The 19,182-nt window shown below is 42.7% G+C and overlaps 1 protein-coding gene across 1 annotated transcript in view; it reads left to right on the top strand.

Moving 5' to 3' along the window:
* The window catches only part of CPPED1 (calcineurin like phosphoesterase domain containing 1), a 142,045-nt gene that overhangs the window by 81,996 nt on the left and 40,867 nt on the right, over window positions 1–19,182 (top strand). The window contains exon 3 of the mRNA XM_065924351.1: window positions 14,949–15,371. Within this exon, the coding sequence (XP_065780423.1) occupies window positions 14,949–15,371 (423 nt within the window). The remainder of the gene's footprint in view (window positions 1–14,948; window positions 15,372–19,182) is intronic.

Here is a 19,182-nt window from a genome sequence, read left to right as displayed (position 1 = left end):
GGAGAGGGTGTGGAGAAAAGGGAACCCTCTTACACTGTTGGTGGGAATGCAAACTAGTACAGCCACTATGGAAAACAGTGTGGAGATTTCTTAAAAAACTGGAAATAGAACTGCCATATGACCCAGCAATACCACTTCTGGGCATACACACTGAGGAGACCAGATCTGAAAGAGACACGTGCACCCCAATGTTCATTGCAGCACTATTTATAATAGCCAGGACATGGAAGCAACCTAGATGCCCATCAGCAGACGAATGGATAAGGAAGCTGTGGTACATATACACCATGGAATATTACTCAGCCATTAAAAAGAATTCATTTGAATCAGTTCTAATGAGATGGGTGAAACTGGAGCCCATTATACAGAGTGAAGTAAGCCAGAAAGATAAAGAACATTACAGCATACTAACACATATATATGGAATTTAGAAAGATGGTAACGATGGCCCTATATGCAAAACAGAAAAAGAGACACAGAAGTACAGAACAGACTTTTGAACTCTGTGGTAGAAGGTGAGAGTGGGATGTTTCGAAAGAACAGCATGTATATTATCTATAGTGAAACAGATCACCAGCCCAGGTGGGATGCATGAGACAAGTGCTCGGGCCTGGTGGGCTGGGAGGACCCAGAGGAATCGGGTGGAGAGGGAGGTGGGAGGGGGGGCCAGGATGGGGAATACATGTAACTCCATGGCTGATTCATGTCAATGTATGACAAAACCCACTGAAATGTTGTGAAGTAATTAGCCTCCAACTTAAAAAAAAAAAAAATGGTGTGGTGGATACAACTGAATATTCACATGTAGAAGGCTAGATTTGCACCTCTGCCTCAACACCATGTACAAAAATTATCTCAAAATGTATTAAAGAACAAGTAAAAGCTAACACCATAGAACTCTTAGAAGAAAACAAAGGCATATACCTTCATGACTTTGTATTACACAGTGATTTCTTAGATATAATACTAAAAGCACAAATGACAAAAAAAAAAAAGAAAACAAGTAAATTGTACTTTATCAAACTTGAAAACTTTTGTGCTTCAAAGGACATTATCAAGAAAGTGGAAAGATAATAGATAACCCATGGAAAGGAGAAAATACTTGCAAATTATATATCTGATAAAGGACTAGTATCCTTAATATATAAAGAGCTCTTCAGTTCAGTTCAGTCACTCAGTCATGTCCGACTCTTTGCGACTCCATTAATCGTAGCACTCCAGGCCTCCCTGTCCATCACCAACTCCTGGAGTTTACTCAGACTCATGTCCATCGAGTCAGTGATGCCCTCCAACCATCTCATCCCTTGTCGTTCCCTTCTCCTCCTGCCCCCAATCCCTCCCAGCATCTGGGTCTTTTCCAATGACTCAACTCTTCGCATGATGTGGCCAAAGTATTGCAGTTTCAGCTTCAGCATCAGTCCTTACAATGAACACCCAGGACTGATCTCCCATAGGATGGACTGGTTGGATCTCTTTGCAGTCCAAGGGACTCTCAAGAGTCTTCTCCAACACCACAGTTCAAAAGCATCAATTTTTCGGTGCTCAGCTCATTAGGTACATGCCAATAAAAACCACAATGAGATTCCACTTTATACCCACTAGGATGGCTCTGGCCAAAAAGAAAATAATAAGTATTGTAATTATTAGGACCCTTGTACATTGCTGGTAGGGATATAAAATGTAAAATGATGTTTCGGCAGACAGTCTGGCAGTTATTTAAGTGATTAGCAACACAGTTACCATATGATCAAGAAATTCCACTCCTAGAGAAATACCCAAGAGAAATGAAAGGATACATCCATACAAGCACTTGTATATAGTTGTTTATAGCAGCATTATTCATAATAGCCAAAAAGGGAAATAGTCCATATGTTCCTCAACTGATGAATGGATAAAGTCAACAAGGTATCATCCATACAATAGAATATCACTCAGCAGTAAAGGAGTGAAGTACTGAATGGAGTCATGTCCAGCTACGACAGGAGTGAGCCTTGGAAATAGTGATAAGTGAAAGAAGCCAGCTACTCAAGACCACATATTGTAAGATTCTGTCTATATGAAATTTTTTTAAAAAAAGAGTTTTTAGAAAACACCTTCCTGGTCTTTTCTCTATTTTCTTTCTTTCTGAGAATGATGAACTTGTCTTGCACATTGGCCTTGTCATTTGTTTTGTATTTGTTTCCATTAATATTATATTTATACTTGTTTACTCAACAAGATCTAATTCTAGTGCATTTGTTATGTTTTAAATGTCTTGTTTTTCTGATTATAAAAGTAACTCATGGTCATTATAAGAATTCAGACTTCACAGGAAACTGAAATGATTTCTTTCATTCCAGTCCCCCACAGATAATTACTATTAATAGTTTGTCCATATTTTTCCAGAAATTTTTTTCTCTGAATATACTAATTATTGACTTATTTTCAACAGAATTACTTATACTAGTTCTTGCAACTTAACTGTTTTCAACTAACTTTTCTGCCCAAGCCATAGTTTTGCAAGTCTTAACAGTATATATTTACTTACCTGTTTATTATATATTTATATTACATATTTATACACAAATATACATTTATATTATACACATTTACCTGTTCTTTATTCCATAATAAGGACATACTCTCTATTGATGAACATTTAAGTCATTTCACGTTTTTATATCTTCTCAAATGAATCTCCCCAGTGGCTCAGATGGTAAAGAATCTGTCTGCAATGTGGGAGACCTGGGTTTGATCCCTGGGTCAGGAAGATCCCCTGGAGAGGGAATGGCTACCAACTCCAGTACTCTTGCCTGGAGAATTCCATGGACAGAGGAGCCTGGTGGGCTGCAGTCCTTGGGATCACATAAAGAGGCAGACACAACTGAGGGGCTAACACTTTCACTTTTCAAATGATACTACAGTGAATAGTCATGTCTTGCACACGAGTATATTTCTGTATGATAAATTCTTACAAATGAAATTGCTTGGACACTAGATATAATAAATTTATTTCTAACTGACCTTGCAGAGAGTTTCAGCTTATGATATTAGCCATTTAGTAGATGCCCTAATGTGATTGCTCTGTTTCTAACCTTCATGTGACAGAGGGCCACCTGTGATGGTATTCCCAGAGATCTTGGGGGCTGGCATTGGAAGTTCTTGTCCTTGGCAGGGCTCTCCCTCAGTACCAGGGTCTTAGCATTGTCCAGCCATTCATCCATCTTTCTTCTGTGCCACGTGGCCTCCAGACATCACAAACAAATTACCAGGTAAAGGCGAGCTGGATGGTCTCCCCACTCGCGTGCCAGGGTGTCAGCATGCACGTGTGTGCTGTCCTTCCCTGCACAGCTCAGGGGACAGCAGCAGAGCCAGGGGCCTGAGCCTGAGATTAAGGAGGACACCAGGAGATCCACAATGACCTGAGGTCTCACATCCATCCTCCTCACCTTATTACTGGGAGGGCTTGGTGGGGAGAGGGTTAGGGCTCAGAGACAAGCAGGTGAACACACACCACACATCGGGCACTTAAGGCATGATCTCATTTATCTTATAGCATCTCCATAAAGGAGTTGACAAAATTTCCATTTTAAGGGCTAGAGAACTGAGGCTGAGAAGGGATCCTGCCCAAAGGGCACCCCTCACAGAGGCAGGCTCAGTTCAGAGCCTACCTGTGCTTTGACTTAAAATGCCAACTCCAGTATATAAGTGGAATCATATATTTGTCTTTTTGTCATTGGCAAGTTATCCTTAGCATAATGTCCTCAAGACTGTTCCAAGACTGTTCCATGTTGTAACTTATGTTAGAAGTCCCTTCCTTTTTAAAGCTGAATTGTGTGTATATCCCACATTCTGGTTATCTACTCATTCACTGATGGACATTTGGGTTTCCACGTTTTAACTATGGTGAATAATGCCGCTGTGAACATTGGTATACAGATATCATGACCGTGCTTTCAACTTTGGGGGGCATATACCCAGAAGTGGAATTGCCAGATCATATGCTAATTCTATTTTGAAGTTTTTGAGGAGCCACCATACTGTTTTCCATAGCAGATGGACCACTTTATATTTCTAGTAACAATGTACAAAGTTAACAATTTCTCCACATCTTCACCAACACTTGTTACATTCAGGTTTTTTGTTTGTTTGTTTGTTGTGACCATCTTAATGGATTTAAGGTGGTATCCTATTTTGGTTTTTATTTGCATTTCCCTAAAAGATGCTTGCTCCTTGGAAGAAACGCTATGACAAACCTACTAGACAGCATATTAAAAAGCAGACATTACTTTGCTGACAAAGGTCCATCTAGTCAAAGCTATGGTTCTCCAGTAGTCATGTATGGTTGTGATAGTTGGACTGTAAAGAAAGCTGAGTGCCAAAGAATTAATGCTTTTGAACTGGGGTGTTAGAGAAGACTCTTGAGAGTCCCTTGGACTGCAGGAAGATCGAACAAGTCTATCCTAAAGGAAGTCAATTGTGAATATTCATTGGAAGGATTGATGCTGAAGCTGAAGGTCCAATACTTTGACCACCTGATGGGAAGAACTGACTCATTGGAAAAGACTCTGAAGCTGGGAAAGATTGAAGGCAGGAGGAGAAGGGGATGACAGAGGATGAGATGGTTGGATGGCATCACTGACTCGATGGACGTGAGTTTGAGCAAGCTCTGGGAGTTGGTGATGGACAGGGAGGCCTGGTGTGCTGCATTCCATGGGGTTGCAAAGAGTAAGACACAACTGAGTGACTGAACCAACAACTGAATGACTAGTGATGTTGAGCATCTTTTCATGGGTTTATGGACCATTTTTGTATCCTCTTTGAAGGTATCGCGTCAGTCCTTTACCTACTTTTGTGTCAGGTTGTTTGTTGTTGTTGAGTTTTAGGAGTTATAGATATATTCTGGATATTGTGCCTTATCTGATACATAAGTTGAAAATATTTCCTACCATTCTGTAGGTTGCCTTTTTACTCTATTGATGTCTTTTGATGTACAAAAGTTTTTAACTGTCATGAAGTCTAATTTGTCTGTTTTTTCTTATGTTACCTATACCAATACATCAACTTTTATATTGAAAAAAAAAAGGTTTTGATTTTCATCTCTAATTTGTTTCTTCCCTAGTCTTTTCCATGTCAATAAATGACATGGCTAACCTTCTAGTTACTCAAATGTCTGGAAATTATGTTTGAATCCTTCTCTTTCATGTAGTCAACACAGCAAAGATTCCTCTAGTTTATACCTCCTAAATATCTCTTAAATCGTTCTACTTATACCTTCATTTCTTCATTGCCAGTATATAGAAATAAAGTTAATTTTTATATGATGATTTTTCATACAATAATCAAGCTAATTTCCCTTATCAATTTTAGGAGGCTTTTTTCTTTCAAGATTTCTTGGGATTTTTCTATGGAGATAGTCATATCTTCTGAGAATAGGTGATTTTAGTTCTTCTTTTCCAATCTGTATGCTTTTTATTTATTTTTTCTTACCATATTACACTAGTGAGCACTTCTAACATGATGTGCACAAGTGGTGAGAGCAGACATTCTTGCCTGGTTCCTAGTCATAAAGCACTCAGTATATGTTAGCCTTAGGTTTTTTTTTTTTTTACAGATGTCCTTTATCAAGTGAAGGATGTTTATTTCTCTTCAGCTCAGAGGTTTTATCAATGTATTTTAAGGCTGATCTGAAGACAGCAAGATAGTCTCTTCTTTGATGACTACTGACAATAATTAGTTACACATTTCATAGTACCACATCATGTCAAAAATTCGAAGTCAATAAATGGTACAAATAGTATTTTGTTATTATTTTTATAATATTCTTTACCTCCTGGTTTAATTTTAATTTATTGCATTGTCTTTAAGAAAGGTATTTTAAACACATCATGGCTTTCCCCACTGCCCTTGCCAGTCCCAGGCAGAGTTATCCTCCGCATGCAGCAGGTGCGTGCTGACCTCAGAGTTTGTTCTCTCAGTGGGTCTCTGTACCCACTTCTCAGCAGATGCCCCTCATCCAGTTCCAGCCCAGAACAAGCCTTCTCCTCCTCCCTTTGAGTCATTTTTTTACATTTCTTCCTTAGCCAGAGTCTTTTATTTTCCTACCTCACTCCCTATCTTCTTGGTAAAGCACAGAGCCTTGCTTAGTAAACATCTCACGGGCGCTCTGGATCCTTGGCCAGGTTTCCGTTTTTTTCTTCTCCTGGCGCTCGTGAGGTTTGGCTTTGGGCTTTGCTACGATATTATGACGTTTTTAGGAAGCTGTGCTAAGGTGTACTATAAGCTATGTTAATTCTAAGGTGGTGTTGTTATTCTGACCCTAAACAAATTCTGATATCCACCAATGAGCATGTTTAGCATAATGCAGATGTTTTCATTCAACTTGGGTTTTTACGATCTAGAATTTACTCTTTCACTTTGAAATTCTTACCTAAAAATTATTTATATTCCTGGAGAATGTTTTCATTCCTTCAGAAATTATTTTCTTTCCCCCTTTTGGCCACACTGCCTGGCTTCTAGAATCTTAGTTCTCCAACCAGGGATGGAACCCATGCACCATGCAGTGGAAGCATGGAGTCCTAAGCAATGGACCACCAGGGAAGTCCCAAAAAATGATTGCTATGTGTACACAGTTGGGTTACTGATAAAGAGGGAAGATTTAATACAGTCAGGTCTGAGTGTGGAGGGAAGACAGATAACATTTTGCATACCTGTTTGTACCAAAGTCTGGAATCATCATGGTAGGAATTCTTACAGCTGCCCTGAGGTGTGGGGATCTTCATTCCCATTTCTCACATGATGAGGCCGAGGCTCAGAGGACCTGGGTGACTCAGTCAAGGCCACACAAGGCTCTTGTAAAGGGCAAGAGCCAAGGTCCAAACCCAAGAGTCATAGACTCCACATCAACACATTGCCTCCAGGTGGGAGTATAGAAAGTTCTGAAAAAGCTGCACAAGATAGGCTCATCTTTTTTTTTTTTTTCTTCAAACTTTAAACTTTTTATTTTGTATTGGGGTATCATTTCAGTTCAGTCACTCAGTTGTGTCCTATTCTTCACAATCCCATGGACTGCAGCACGTCAGGCTTCCCTGTCCATCACCAACTCCTGGAACTCGCTCAAACTCTTGTCCATCGAGTTGGTGATGCCATCCAACCATCCCATCCTCTGTCGTCCCCTTCTCCTCTTGTCTTCAATCTTTCCCAAAATCAGCCTTTTCCAATGAGTCAGCTCTTTGCATCAGGTAGCCAAAGCATTGGAGTTTCAGCATCAGTCCTTCCAATGAATATTCAGGAGTGATTTTCTTTAGGATGGATTGGTTTGATCTCCTGGTAGCCCAAGGAACTCTCAAGAGTCTTCTCCAACACCACAGCTCAAAAGCATTAATTCTTTGGTGCTCAGCTTTCTTTACATTCCAACTCACATCCATACATGACTACTGGAAAAACCACAGCTTTGACTAGATGGACCTTTGTCGGCAAAGTAATGAATGTCTCTGCTTTTTAATATGCAGTCTAGGCTGATCATAGCTTTTTTTCCAAGGAGCAAGCATCTTTTAATTTCATGGCTGCAGTCACCATCTGCAGTGATTTTGGAGTCCAAGAAAATAAAGTCTGTCACTGTTTTCATTGTTGCCCAAACACTTTGCCATGAAATGATGGGCCCAGCTGCCATAATCTTCATTTTTTGAATGTTGAGTTTTAAGCCAGCTTTTCACTCTCTTCTTTCACTTTCATCAAGAGGCTCTTCAGTTCCTGTTCACTTTCTGCCATCAGTGTGGTGTCATCTGAATATCTGAGGTTATTAATATTTCTCCCAGCAATCTTGATTCCAGCTTGTGCTTCATCCAGCCCAGTATTTCACATGATGTACTCTGCATATAAATTAAATAAGCAGGGTGACAATATATAGTCTTGACATACTCCTTTTCCAATTTGGAACCAGTCCATTGTTCCATGTCCAGTTCTGACTGTTGCTTCTTGTCGTGAATACAGATTTCTCAGAACACAGGTAAGGTGGTTTGGTATTCCCATCTCTTTAAGAATTTCCCACAGTTTGTTGTGATCCACACAGTCAAAGGCTTTAGCATAGTAAATGAAACAGAGGTAGATTTTTTTTCTGAAATTCTCTTACTTTTTCGATGATTCAGTGGATGTTGGCAATTTGATCTCTGGTTCCTCTGCCTTTTCTAAATCCAGTTTGAACATCTGGAAGTTCTTGGTTCACGTACAGTTGTAGCCTAGGTTGGAGAATTTTTAGCATTACTTTGCTCATTTGTGAGATGAGTACAATTGTGTGGTAGTTTGAACATTCTTTGGCATTGACTTTCTTAAGAGACTGGAATGAAAACTCACCTTTTCCAGTCCTGTGGCCACTGCTGAGTTTTCCAAATTTGCTGACATATTAAGTGCAGCACTTTCACAGCATCATCTTTGAAATAGCTCAGCTGGAATTCCATCACCTCCACTAACTTTGTTCATAGTAATGCTTCCTAAGACCCACTTGACTTCGCACCCCAGAATGTCTGAGTGATCATACCATCATGGTTATCTGCATCATGAAGGTCTTCTGTGTATTCTTGCCACCTCTTCTTAATATCTTCTGCTTCTGTTAGGTCCATACCATTTCTGTCCTTTACTGTGCCCATCTTTGCATGAAATGTTCCCTTGGTATCTCTAATTTTCTTGAAGAGATCTCTAGTCTTTCCCATTCTATTGTTTTCCTCTATTTCTTTGCATTGATCACTGACGAAGGCTTTCTTATCTCTCTTTGCTGTTCTTTGAAACTCTGCATTCCGATGGGTATCTTTCCTTTTCTCCATTGCCTTTTGCTTCTCTTCTTTTCTCAGCTATTTGTGAGGCCTCCTCAGACAACCATTTTGCCTTTTTGCATTTCTTTTTCTTGGAGATGATTTTGATCACTGCCTCCTGTACAATGTTATGAACTCCTGCCGTAGTTCTTCAAACACTCTTATCTATCAAATCTAATCCCTTGAATCTATTTGTCACTTCCACTGTATAATCGTAATGGATTTGATTTAGGTCATACCTAAATGGGTTGGGAAGATCCCCAGGAGAAGGGAAAGCCTACCCACTCCAGTGAACCGAGAACTTCCAGATGTTCAAGCTGGATTTAGAAAAGGCAGAGGAACCAGAGAGCAAATTGCCAATATCCATTTGATCATAGAAAAAGCAAGAGAATTTCAGGTTGCAAAGAGTCGGACACAACTGAATGAATATCGCATTCACTTTCCTTTGGAATATCCTAGTTGTTTTCCCTACTTTTTTCAAATTATGTCTGAATTTGGCAATAAAGAGTTCGTGATCTGAGCCACAGTCAGCTGCTGGTCTTGTGCTGACTGTATAGAGCTTCTCCATCTTCGGCTGCAATGAATATAATCAGTCTGACTTTGGTATTGACAATCTGATGATGTCCACGTGTAGAGTCGTCTCTTTTGTTGTTGGAAGATGGTGTTTGCTATGACCAGTGTGTTCTCTTGACAAAACTCTGTTGGCCTTTGCCCTGCTTCATTTTGTACTCCAAGGCCATACTTGCCTGTTACTCCAGGTATTTCTTGACTTCTTGCTTTTGCATTCCAGTTCCATATGATGAAAAGGACATCTTTTTTTCGTGTTAGTTCTAGAAGGTCTTGTAGGTCTTCATAGAACTGTTCAACTTCAGCTTCTTCAGCATTAGTGGTTGGGGCATAGACTTGGATTACTGTGATATTGAATGGTTTACCTTGGAAACAAAGAGAGATTATTCTGTCGTTTTTGAGATTGCATCCAAGTACTGCATTTCAGACTCTTTTGTTGACTGTGAGGGCTATTCCCTTTCTTCTAAGGGATTCTTACCAACAGTGGTAGATATAATGGTCATCTGAATTAAATTTGCCCATTCCAGTCCATTTTAGTTCACTGATTCCTGACGTCGCTGTTCGTTCTTGCCATCTCCTGTTTGACCACTTGCAATTTGTCTTGATTCATGGACCTGACATTCCAGGTTCCTATTGAATATTGTTCTTAACAGCATTGGACTTTATTTCCATCACCAGTCACATCCACAACTGCCCATTCTTTTCACTTTGGCTCCGTCTCTGCATTCTTTCTGGAGCTATTTCTCTGCCCTTCTCCAGTAGCATATTGGGCACCTACTGACCTGGGGAGTTCATCTTTCAGCGTCACATCATTTTGCCTTTTCATACTATTCATGGGGTTCTCAAGGCAAGAATACTGAAATGTTTTATCAGTCCCTTCTCCAGTGGACCACGTTTTGACAGAACTCTCCACCATGACTTGTCTGTCTTGGATGGCCCTACGTGGCATGGCTCATAGTTTCATTGAGTTAGATAAGGCTGTGACCCATGTGATAAGCTTGGTTATTTTTTTGTGGTTGTGGTTTTCACTCTGTCTGCCCTCTGATGGAAAAGGATAAGAGGTGGTGTTGGGGTATAGCTGATTGACAAGGTTGTGATAGTTTCAGGTGGACAGCTGGAGGACTCAGCCACACACAGACATGTATCCAGTCTCCCCCCAGTCCCCCTCTCACCCAGGAGGGCACGTAACATTGAGTAGAGTTCCATGTGCTGTACAATAGGTCATTGTGGGTTATCCAGTTTTAACATAGCAGTGTGTACATGACCATCCCAGACTTCCTAGTTATCCCATCCCCCTGGCAACCACAAGTTCATTTTCTAAGTCTGTGAGTGTTTCTGTTTTGTAAGTTCATTTGTGTCATTTCTTTTTAGAGTCCAAGTAAAAGGAACGTCATACAACATTTCTCATTCTCAGTCTGACTTGTTTTGTTTAGTATGACACTCTCTGTTTTCATCCATGTTGCTACAAATCACATTATTTCATTCTGTTTTATGACTAATATTCCATTGTGTGTGTGTATATACACACACCACATCTTCTTTATCCATTGGGAGGCTCGTTTCCGATTGAGGGGATCCAGGGAAGATGGGCTTCATGTGTTTTAACAGGTTATTGGGGATTATTTGTTATTGTCCAAGAGCAGCATCCTTCTGAAGTTTGGAAACAAACAGACACTATTATTATGTATATTTCACAGCTATTGAAACATACCTATTATTATGTATAATTCACAGCTCTTCACTATAAATTGCTTTCTAGACAAGGCCTCCTTTCCAAGTTTTGAATCAAGTCGTTTGTTTGAGGTGCTCACTTTGAACTTCTCTGTGCATGGTCATTAGCTGCATAAACATTATTTGTGTCTGGCTTAGGCCGTCTGTGAAGCACTGTGATGAAATGTCTTTTGAAAATCAAGAAGGGGAGAGATTCTGGGCTCCAGTGTATTATAAAGTCCTCGTCCTGTGGATCAGGATGCTGCAGTGAGAGCCCACACTCATAGCTGGAGCGCCAAGTTCAAGTCCCTCGCTGGTTGTCAACTGAGTTAGTACTCAAACAGGTTTTAGAACGGTGCCTGGCCTGGAGTAAGCATTCAGTAGATATTGGCTAGAATTGAGTGTCAGAAAATATCCCCAAGTCAATGGAAAGGAGACAGTTGTGGTGGCTTTGGAGTCTTTTAGGAAATGGGTTATGAAAAGTAGTGATAAATTGCTCTTGATTCATAGAGTCCTTTTGAGATGGTTTATCTCATTTGAAGTCATAAAGGATTCATCCTCTGTAACCAACAGTCTGTTCAGCTGGGTAAAGAACTGACCACTGGGGTCTTAGAGGGCCTTAGAATCAACACAGCACAGTCCAAGGTCAGCTAAAGAAGCAACATCAGTCAATGGTCTCTTCAAATCAGGAGCCTCAGGGTCAGGCCAGACTAGTGACGAGGCAGATGCTGGCTACAGGCAAATCCCCAGCACCACTGAGGGAGAGGCTTCCTGGTCCCCAGTGCCAGGCAGGACCTGCTTTTCTCCTCACCTGAGCTCTTAGTGTGGGTCAGCCAGCCTTTCTCCAGAAAATTCCACTCACCCCAAGATTGGGTTCTGCTGGAAATACAGCCACCTGACTGGCCTCCCCTGAATCTTCTTTCATCCTTAGGATCCCGGAGCTAAGGATTTTTTTTAATTCTTTTAAAAAAAAGAAAAGAAAAGAAAAAGCTTTTAAAATTCTAATTCTTTTTTTTTTTAATTTATTTATTTTGGGCTGTGCTGGATCTTTGTTGCTACACAGGCTTTTCTCTAGTTGTGGGGAGCAGGGGCTACTCTCCGTTGCGATGTGAGGGTTTCTCAGTGTGATGGCCTCTCTTGTTGCAGAACACAGGCTCTAGGGCACACAGGCTTCAGTAATTGCAGCACATCGGCTCGGTAGTTGCAGTTACCAGCCTCTAGAGCACAGGCTAAATAGTTGTCAGGCACAGGCTTAGTTGTTCCACAGCATGTGGAATATTCCCAGACCAGGTATCAAGCCCATGTCTCCGGCATCAGCAGGCAGATTCTTTACCCCTGAGTCACCACGGAAGCCCTAAAATTTAATTCTTTTTTAAAATGAAAATGATAACATAAGCTTGCAAAAAGTGAGGAAGAAAGGAAGGAACTTTTAAAATATAGTATAAAGGGTTTTAAACCAAATATGAAAGTTCCCTTCACTTCCCACTTCTGTTTCCTAGCTTTAACTGGAGTTAATACTTTCCTTTGTATCTTTGGAAAAGTTCTGTCCATAAGATATGAATATGTATAAGCCTTTCTAAAAACATGTGTAATTTTTACCCCTCCATGTCTTTCCTTTTTAATTTAATTTATATTACAGATCTTTCCAGAACATCAATATATATCCACCTGTTTCTTTTTTTAAAATGTATTTTATTAGGATTAAACTTTAAAATATTTCTGTGAGATATGGGAATTCTGAACTCTGAAGCATCTAACAACATAGCTAAAAGTAAGTGAACACCAGACTTGGCAGAATTATAAGGAGAAATGGATTGATCCATAATTACAGTGGCGACCTAACCAAACCTTTCAGAAACTGATACAGATTCAATAGGCCAAAAGCAAAGAATAATGGCATAGGAGATTTGAATCACCCCATTAACACATTTGATTGAATGGAAATATGAGGGACTCTATGTTCAACAGTTAGAGAATGCACATTCTTTACATGCTCTCATGGGATATTTAGAAAAACAGGCCTATACTTGGCCATAAAGGAAATCTCAGGGCTTCCCAGGTGGCTTAGTGGTAAAGAATCCACCTGTCAAGCAGGAAATGTGGGTCTGATCCCTGGGTTGGGAAGATCCCCTAGAGGAGGAAATGACAACCCACTCCAGTATTCTTGCCTGGGAAATCCCATCGCATCACAAAGAGTCAGACATGACTTAGCAACCTAACAGCAAAGGAAATTTCACTACTGCTGATCTCCCTGTGGTTGTAATTGCTGAAATGACTGTCTTTCCCCTCTCTTTCTTGCCTGAGGTGGTTCTCTGTCTCTCTGTCTCTTTCTGTGTGTGTCTCTAAGTCATGTCCGACTGTTTTGTGACCCCATGGAGGTCGGTAGCCCAACAGGCTCTGAGTTAGTTCTAGCAGTTCCTATTTCACATCCGCCCATTTTCTGACTTTCTATACCTCTGCTTTATGATCTTGGCTACAATTGCTTCATAAAGATTTTTCTGCTTTCTTTTTAATTCATGTTGGAAATGGAATGTGGGGTATAATTTTCATCTGCTCATGGCAGGAGTTTTCAGGTGAGTTTTTAATCATCCCTTGTGAAGGTGAGCTGCTCTCTTTCACTGTTTCTCTTTTGCTGTCTTTGCAGGATGCAGAGCTTATTCCCGAGGACTATCAGAAATTCTGTTCTTTCCCCACTCTAGTTTTCTCAATCATTTTTAGTAATATATGATACAGATGGGTGTGCTGCTGTAATTTACTTGACAGAATATCTGACTGACCAGTTTGAAAGGAAGGGTTTGTGTCTCTGACTCACACCTCACCCGGGTAACTAAATCAGTACCTCACACATCGTGGGTACTCGATAAATATTTGTTGAATAAATTAGCACAAAAAGAAACAGATCCGAGGTTAAATTGGTCATTTCAAAACCCATTTATTAAGGCTTTAAAACATTATTACAGGGAGTGTGGAAGCCAGGAAACTGAGGGAGGGGGGAACCTCACTCTTTGTCCAAACAGTCATCTCCATGATGACTCTGGAGTCCCAGGGGGAATGTGCTTCACCTTAGGGCACTGAGCCCCTGCACTCTTAGACACTATTGTGTGCATGTGTGCATGGTAAGTCACTTCAGTTGTATCCAACTCTTTGCAACCCTGTGGACTGTAGCCTGCCGGGCTCCTCTGTCCATGGGATTCTCCAGGCAAGAGTACTGGAGTGGGTTGCCATGCCTTGCTCCAAGGGATCTTCCCAACCCAGGGATCGAACCTGTGTCTTTCTGCAGTTCCTGCACTGCAGGCAGACTCTTTACCACTGAGCTACCCAGGAAGCTCCTAGACAACTGTCAGTAGAATATAAAATATGTCTTCCTCCATAAGAGGGAGGTTTGGCAGGATGCACAGGCCAATTGATGTAGCCATTTGGATTCAAAAATTTTTCCCATAAAGATGGTCACACAGCCTGCAGAGTCATGTGTATTGTGAAAAACAGAGAAAACTTAAATACCTGTTGTTGGAGATTAGCATTCACAACTGTGTCCACACACCTCAGGGGTGCATTTGATGATCCATTGAAGCAGGGCAGAAACTGTTTCCATTTATTTTCTAAATAAAAGATAGAAATTCAGCTTCACTAATATTTACAATTAGAATGAGCCTGCACCATCAGCTCCATCAGCAACCTTGGGTCAGGTGGCCACCTAGCTGCTGAATGTCCATGGGAAGGGGGACAGAGGTTCCCCACTTCATATGTTGATTTGTTTTTAGCATGACTGCTCTTTGCAGTTTCCATGGGTCCCGTTGAGTGGCTTTCTGGATTATTCTCTCTTATTTGACGTTAGGAAAGGCACGAACAGCCTCGGCCGTTTCAGAACAGGGTCCTCTCTTGCAGGCAGGCCCTGGCGGAAGGAGCAGACAGAGGACCTGCAGCGGGTGCTCAGGACCGTGGACAGCGACATCCCGCTGGTGCTGGTCAGCGGCAACCACGACGTGGGCAACGTCCCCACCCCCGAGACCATCGCGGAGTTCCAGCGGACTTGGGGAGACGACTACTTCAGCTTCTGGGTCGGGGGTGTCCTGTTCCTCGTTCTCAACTCCCAGTTCCTGTACGACGCGTCCAGGTGCCCCGCCCTGAAGCAGGAGCACGACCGCTGGCTGGAGCAGCAGCTGCGCACCGCGGGGCAGCGCGCCTGCCGGCACGCCGTGGTCTTCCAGCACATCCCGCTCTTCCTGCAGAGCATCGGCGAGGACGACGACTACTTCAACCTCACCAAGTCCGTGCGGAAGGAGATGGCAGACAAGTTCGTGGAGGCAGGTAGGCCCGGGGCTGCGGGGAGGGGGCGGGGCGGGGGGGAGAGCCCGGTCTGGAGAGGAGGCGTCCAGATCCTTCTCCAGGCGGAGGGGAGAGAGGGCGGGGCCTTAGACCGAACTGGGTTTTCACCCAGCTCTGCCACTCGTGGCCGTGTGACCTTAGCCTGCAAACCTCAACTTCGTCTGTCAAGAAGGAACAGCGGAGGCAGCTCTCGCAGGATGGCTGTGACGCTTCAATGAGAAGACAGCCCGACCTCGTTAGAGCAGCCCCCTAGCTGAGGGCTGAGTTGTAACTGCTCACTGCTGAGAATGGGGACCCTGAAGGGTGGGGGTATGGGAAGGGTGTCTGAGTGCGGCTGTAGGTGCCCCAGGCGGAGGAAGAGGCCAGGGTTATCTTTTCTCATTGCTCTGGGAAGCAGAAATTTGCCCAGGGGCAGTCGATGTTTAAGAGCCACACTTCCTACCAGTATTAGATGAAACCCAGGGAAATCCTGGGATGTGGCAGGTTGGGGAGCCTCATTCCTGTTCCTTTATGAAGTGGGCTGAGTTCTCGTCCAGAAGCAGGCAAAGAAATCTATTTAGTCTGATCTTACCCTGCTGTGAATTTTAAGCTAATCACACACATGGCATGTACCCATGTGCATGCACACACACCCAAAATGAAGATGCCCCACCACCGGAGATCTCCAGTTCCGATGGCCCAAGTGTCTCGCCAGCCCACACAGCTCATTTCTCCTCCTGGGAGCCCCTACAGTTTTCCTCTCCTGAGAAGTGGCGCATTCTCAGCTGATTCCCTGCGTTACCAGTGACTTGGCAGGATTCCAGTTGTGACAACTGTTGTGTCTCTTGTTTTGGCTCTAATGCCTCCTTTCAGATCCTTCCAAGAGTGTACTTCATCAAAATCTTCTAAAATTTAAATACATTCTTTTATTTGCTAGGGTGTAGGGAGAAGGAAGTGGTCTGACCCAGTAGCAAACATTCATTAAAAAAAAAAAAAAAATCCCTATCTAGTGGGAGGCTGCTATATAACACAGGGAGCCCCGCCTGGGGTTTTGTGATGACCTGGAGGGGTGGGAAGCTCAAGAAGGAGGATATATATATATATATAATTATGACTCATTCACCTTGTTGTATGGCTGAAACCAACACAACATTATAAAGCAGTTATCCTCCAATTAAAATAAATAAGATCAGGAAAAAAGGGAAAAAATAAAAATACTACCTCACAATAAACCTTAGCCCCCCAGGCTCCTCTGTTCATGTGATTTCCCAGGCAAGAATGCTAGAGTGGGTAGCCATTCCCTTCTCCAGGGGATCTTCCCCACCCAGGGATTGAACGAGGGTCTCCTGTGTTGGCGTGTGGATTCTTTACCATCTAAGCCACCAGGGAAGCCTGTATAATTATGACTCATTCGTGTTGTTGTGTGGCAGAAACCAGTACAACATTGTAAAGCAATTATCTTCCAATTAAGATAAAATAAGATCAGGAAAAAGGGGGGGAAATAAAAACACTACCTCACAATAAAAGCTTTTATGACATGAAAAAAAAAAACTCCTGACACTCTTTTCATCTTTGAGCATTTAATGTGTTCACATTTACTTGCAGAAAGGACAATAGGCCCTTCTCTCTTTTCAAGACATTTTTCAAAAAGCTTGCATAATTGGCGACATTTTCCAACTGTTCCATGGAGATGAAGTTGGAAAACTTCTATTAAGGCCTTTGAAATTTTCTGCCATGCTTGAGTTGGTGCAGAGAACCGTTGCTGATGACAAGGAAATGAAGTGTCAAGATGGCAGCAGCACCCCCACGGAAACTGCTTTGTAACAGAGAGTAATACCAGCAAGAGCGCTTCATGCCACTGAAACGATCCCTTTCATATCAAATGTTAAACCATGCAAATACCATCCCCGTGGCTGCTCTTTGTCCTCTGTCCTGGTCACCCACACCCTTGAGTGGCGTGTGCTTCTGGGTTTCTCATCCATCGTAGGACGAGCACAAGCAGCCCACGAACACTCCCAGATACTGAGAGCTGGAGACACTTCCAAAGGGAGAGCCCCCCTCCCACCAACTCTCACAGGGCCTCCTCAAGGAAAGCCTGCTGCCCATCCACCAGGAACTCCAGACGGTGGCATCGAGTCTGGGATGTATCAGCCTTCTCGCACGTCAGGGCTGCAGCTCCCCCGAGCTCAGGGAGGGTTTGACGGTGCACCCAGAGCTGGTCTGTGTCTCAGGGGTGGGCTCCAATTGCCCCAGCTCACAGAGACTGGTATTCCAGCAGAACAGAATTTTATTAATTTGGAGCAAGGCTGAAACCATCCACCTCACCCCAGCAAGGCAGTCTCTTCCTGTAGGCCGAGCAACATGGAAAGTCAAGTTATAATCAGGGTTATAATCTTGCTAAGCACGAGATAGAGCAGGGGAAGTAGTTTTCTTACTTGCTCTTTTTTTAAAAAATTGAAGTATAATTGATTTACAATGTTGTGTTAGTTTCAGGTACATAACATTGTGTTAGTTTCAGGTATATAACATTGTGATTCAGTATACTCCATTATAAGTTACTGAAGGATATTGGATATAATTCCCTGTTCTATACAATGTATCCTCATTACTTATCCCTTTTATATATAGTGGTTTCTCTCTCTTAATCCCATACCCCCTAATTTGTCCCTCCCCCTTCCCTCTCCCCTTTTGTAACACAAGTTTGTTTTCTGTGTCTGTAAGTCTGTTTTGCGTATACATCCATTTGTATTATTTTTTAGATTCCATGTACATGTGATACCATATAGTCTTTGTCTTTCTCTTATTTCACTGGGCATGATAGTCTTTAGGTTCATTCACATTGCTGCTGGTGGTAGTGTTTCTTTTTTATGGCTGAGTAATATTCCATTGTTTCTCTGTGTGTATTTGTATGTGTATGTATATGTATATGCCACGTCTTCTTAATCGAATTATCTGTTCCTGGGCACTTGAGTTGCTTCTTACGTCTTGGCTATTGTTAATAATCTTATCAGCTCTTAACGGCATCTGACACGGGAACCCTGGTGGATTCATCTCTAGTTTCAGGCCTTGTTGCCCAGAAAGACTGATACCACCTGTGCCTTTAATCCTACCTCTTTAATCTCTCTCCAGCCTGTCCGCTTCTTTAGGCCACCCCTGCCTGGCATCTGGGTTGTAGCAATAGTGCTGAGTTCCCGCCCCACTCTTGCTCCAGCCTGGTCTGTTCTCCACCTATAGCCAGAAGGGTGTGGAGCCCCACAGCAACCACCCTTCTGAGGCCCCTGACCCTCAGGATAAGACCTCACCTTTCACCACTGTCTCTGCCTCTTCCATTTCATCAGGCCAACGCAATCTCGCCTTCTGCACAAGGTGTCCCCAGTCCCACCCACTGGGTTCTTCTCTAGCTTCCCTTATTTCCAGCGCATTTGTAGGTGTCGAAGCCCCCCTAGACTCTGAGCTCCTTGAGTGCAGGGGAGGCCTGACCCAGGTCTTAGCTCATAATGAATGCTTCATTGGTGTTTGTGGAATGAGTGAAGAATTGAACCTCCACCTCAGGCTCCTTCCCTCGGTGGCCGACCGGCCCAGCTCATTTCTCTATTTAGCGCCCACCATGTGCCTGCTGGAAGGCCAGGTCCCTCCGTGGAGCTCCTGCATGCAGCCTCTGCATGGTGTGTTCCAAGTGTTGGGCAAGTGTTCCAAGTTTGGTCCTTCCATCTTGGGTGAGGCCATGCGTGTGACTGTGTTCTGACCCCCATACTCGCTTTCCAGGTTCACCTCACAGTCAGTTGCTCTCTCCCCGAATGGCCCCTTGCTGTTC

The sequence above is a fragment of the Muntiacus reevesi genome, chromosome 2 (assembly GCF_963930625.1).
Source record: "Muntiacus reevesi chromosome 2, mMunRee1.1, whole genome shotgun sequence".
NCBI classification, from domain to species: domain Eukaryota; kingdom Metazoa; phylum Chordata; class Mammalia; order Artiodactyla; family Cervidae; genus Muntiacus; species Muntiacus reevesi.
This window is presented reverse-complemented; position numbering and strand designations above follow the sequence as displayed.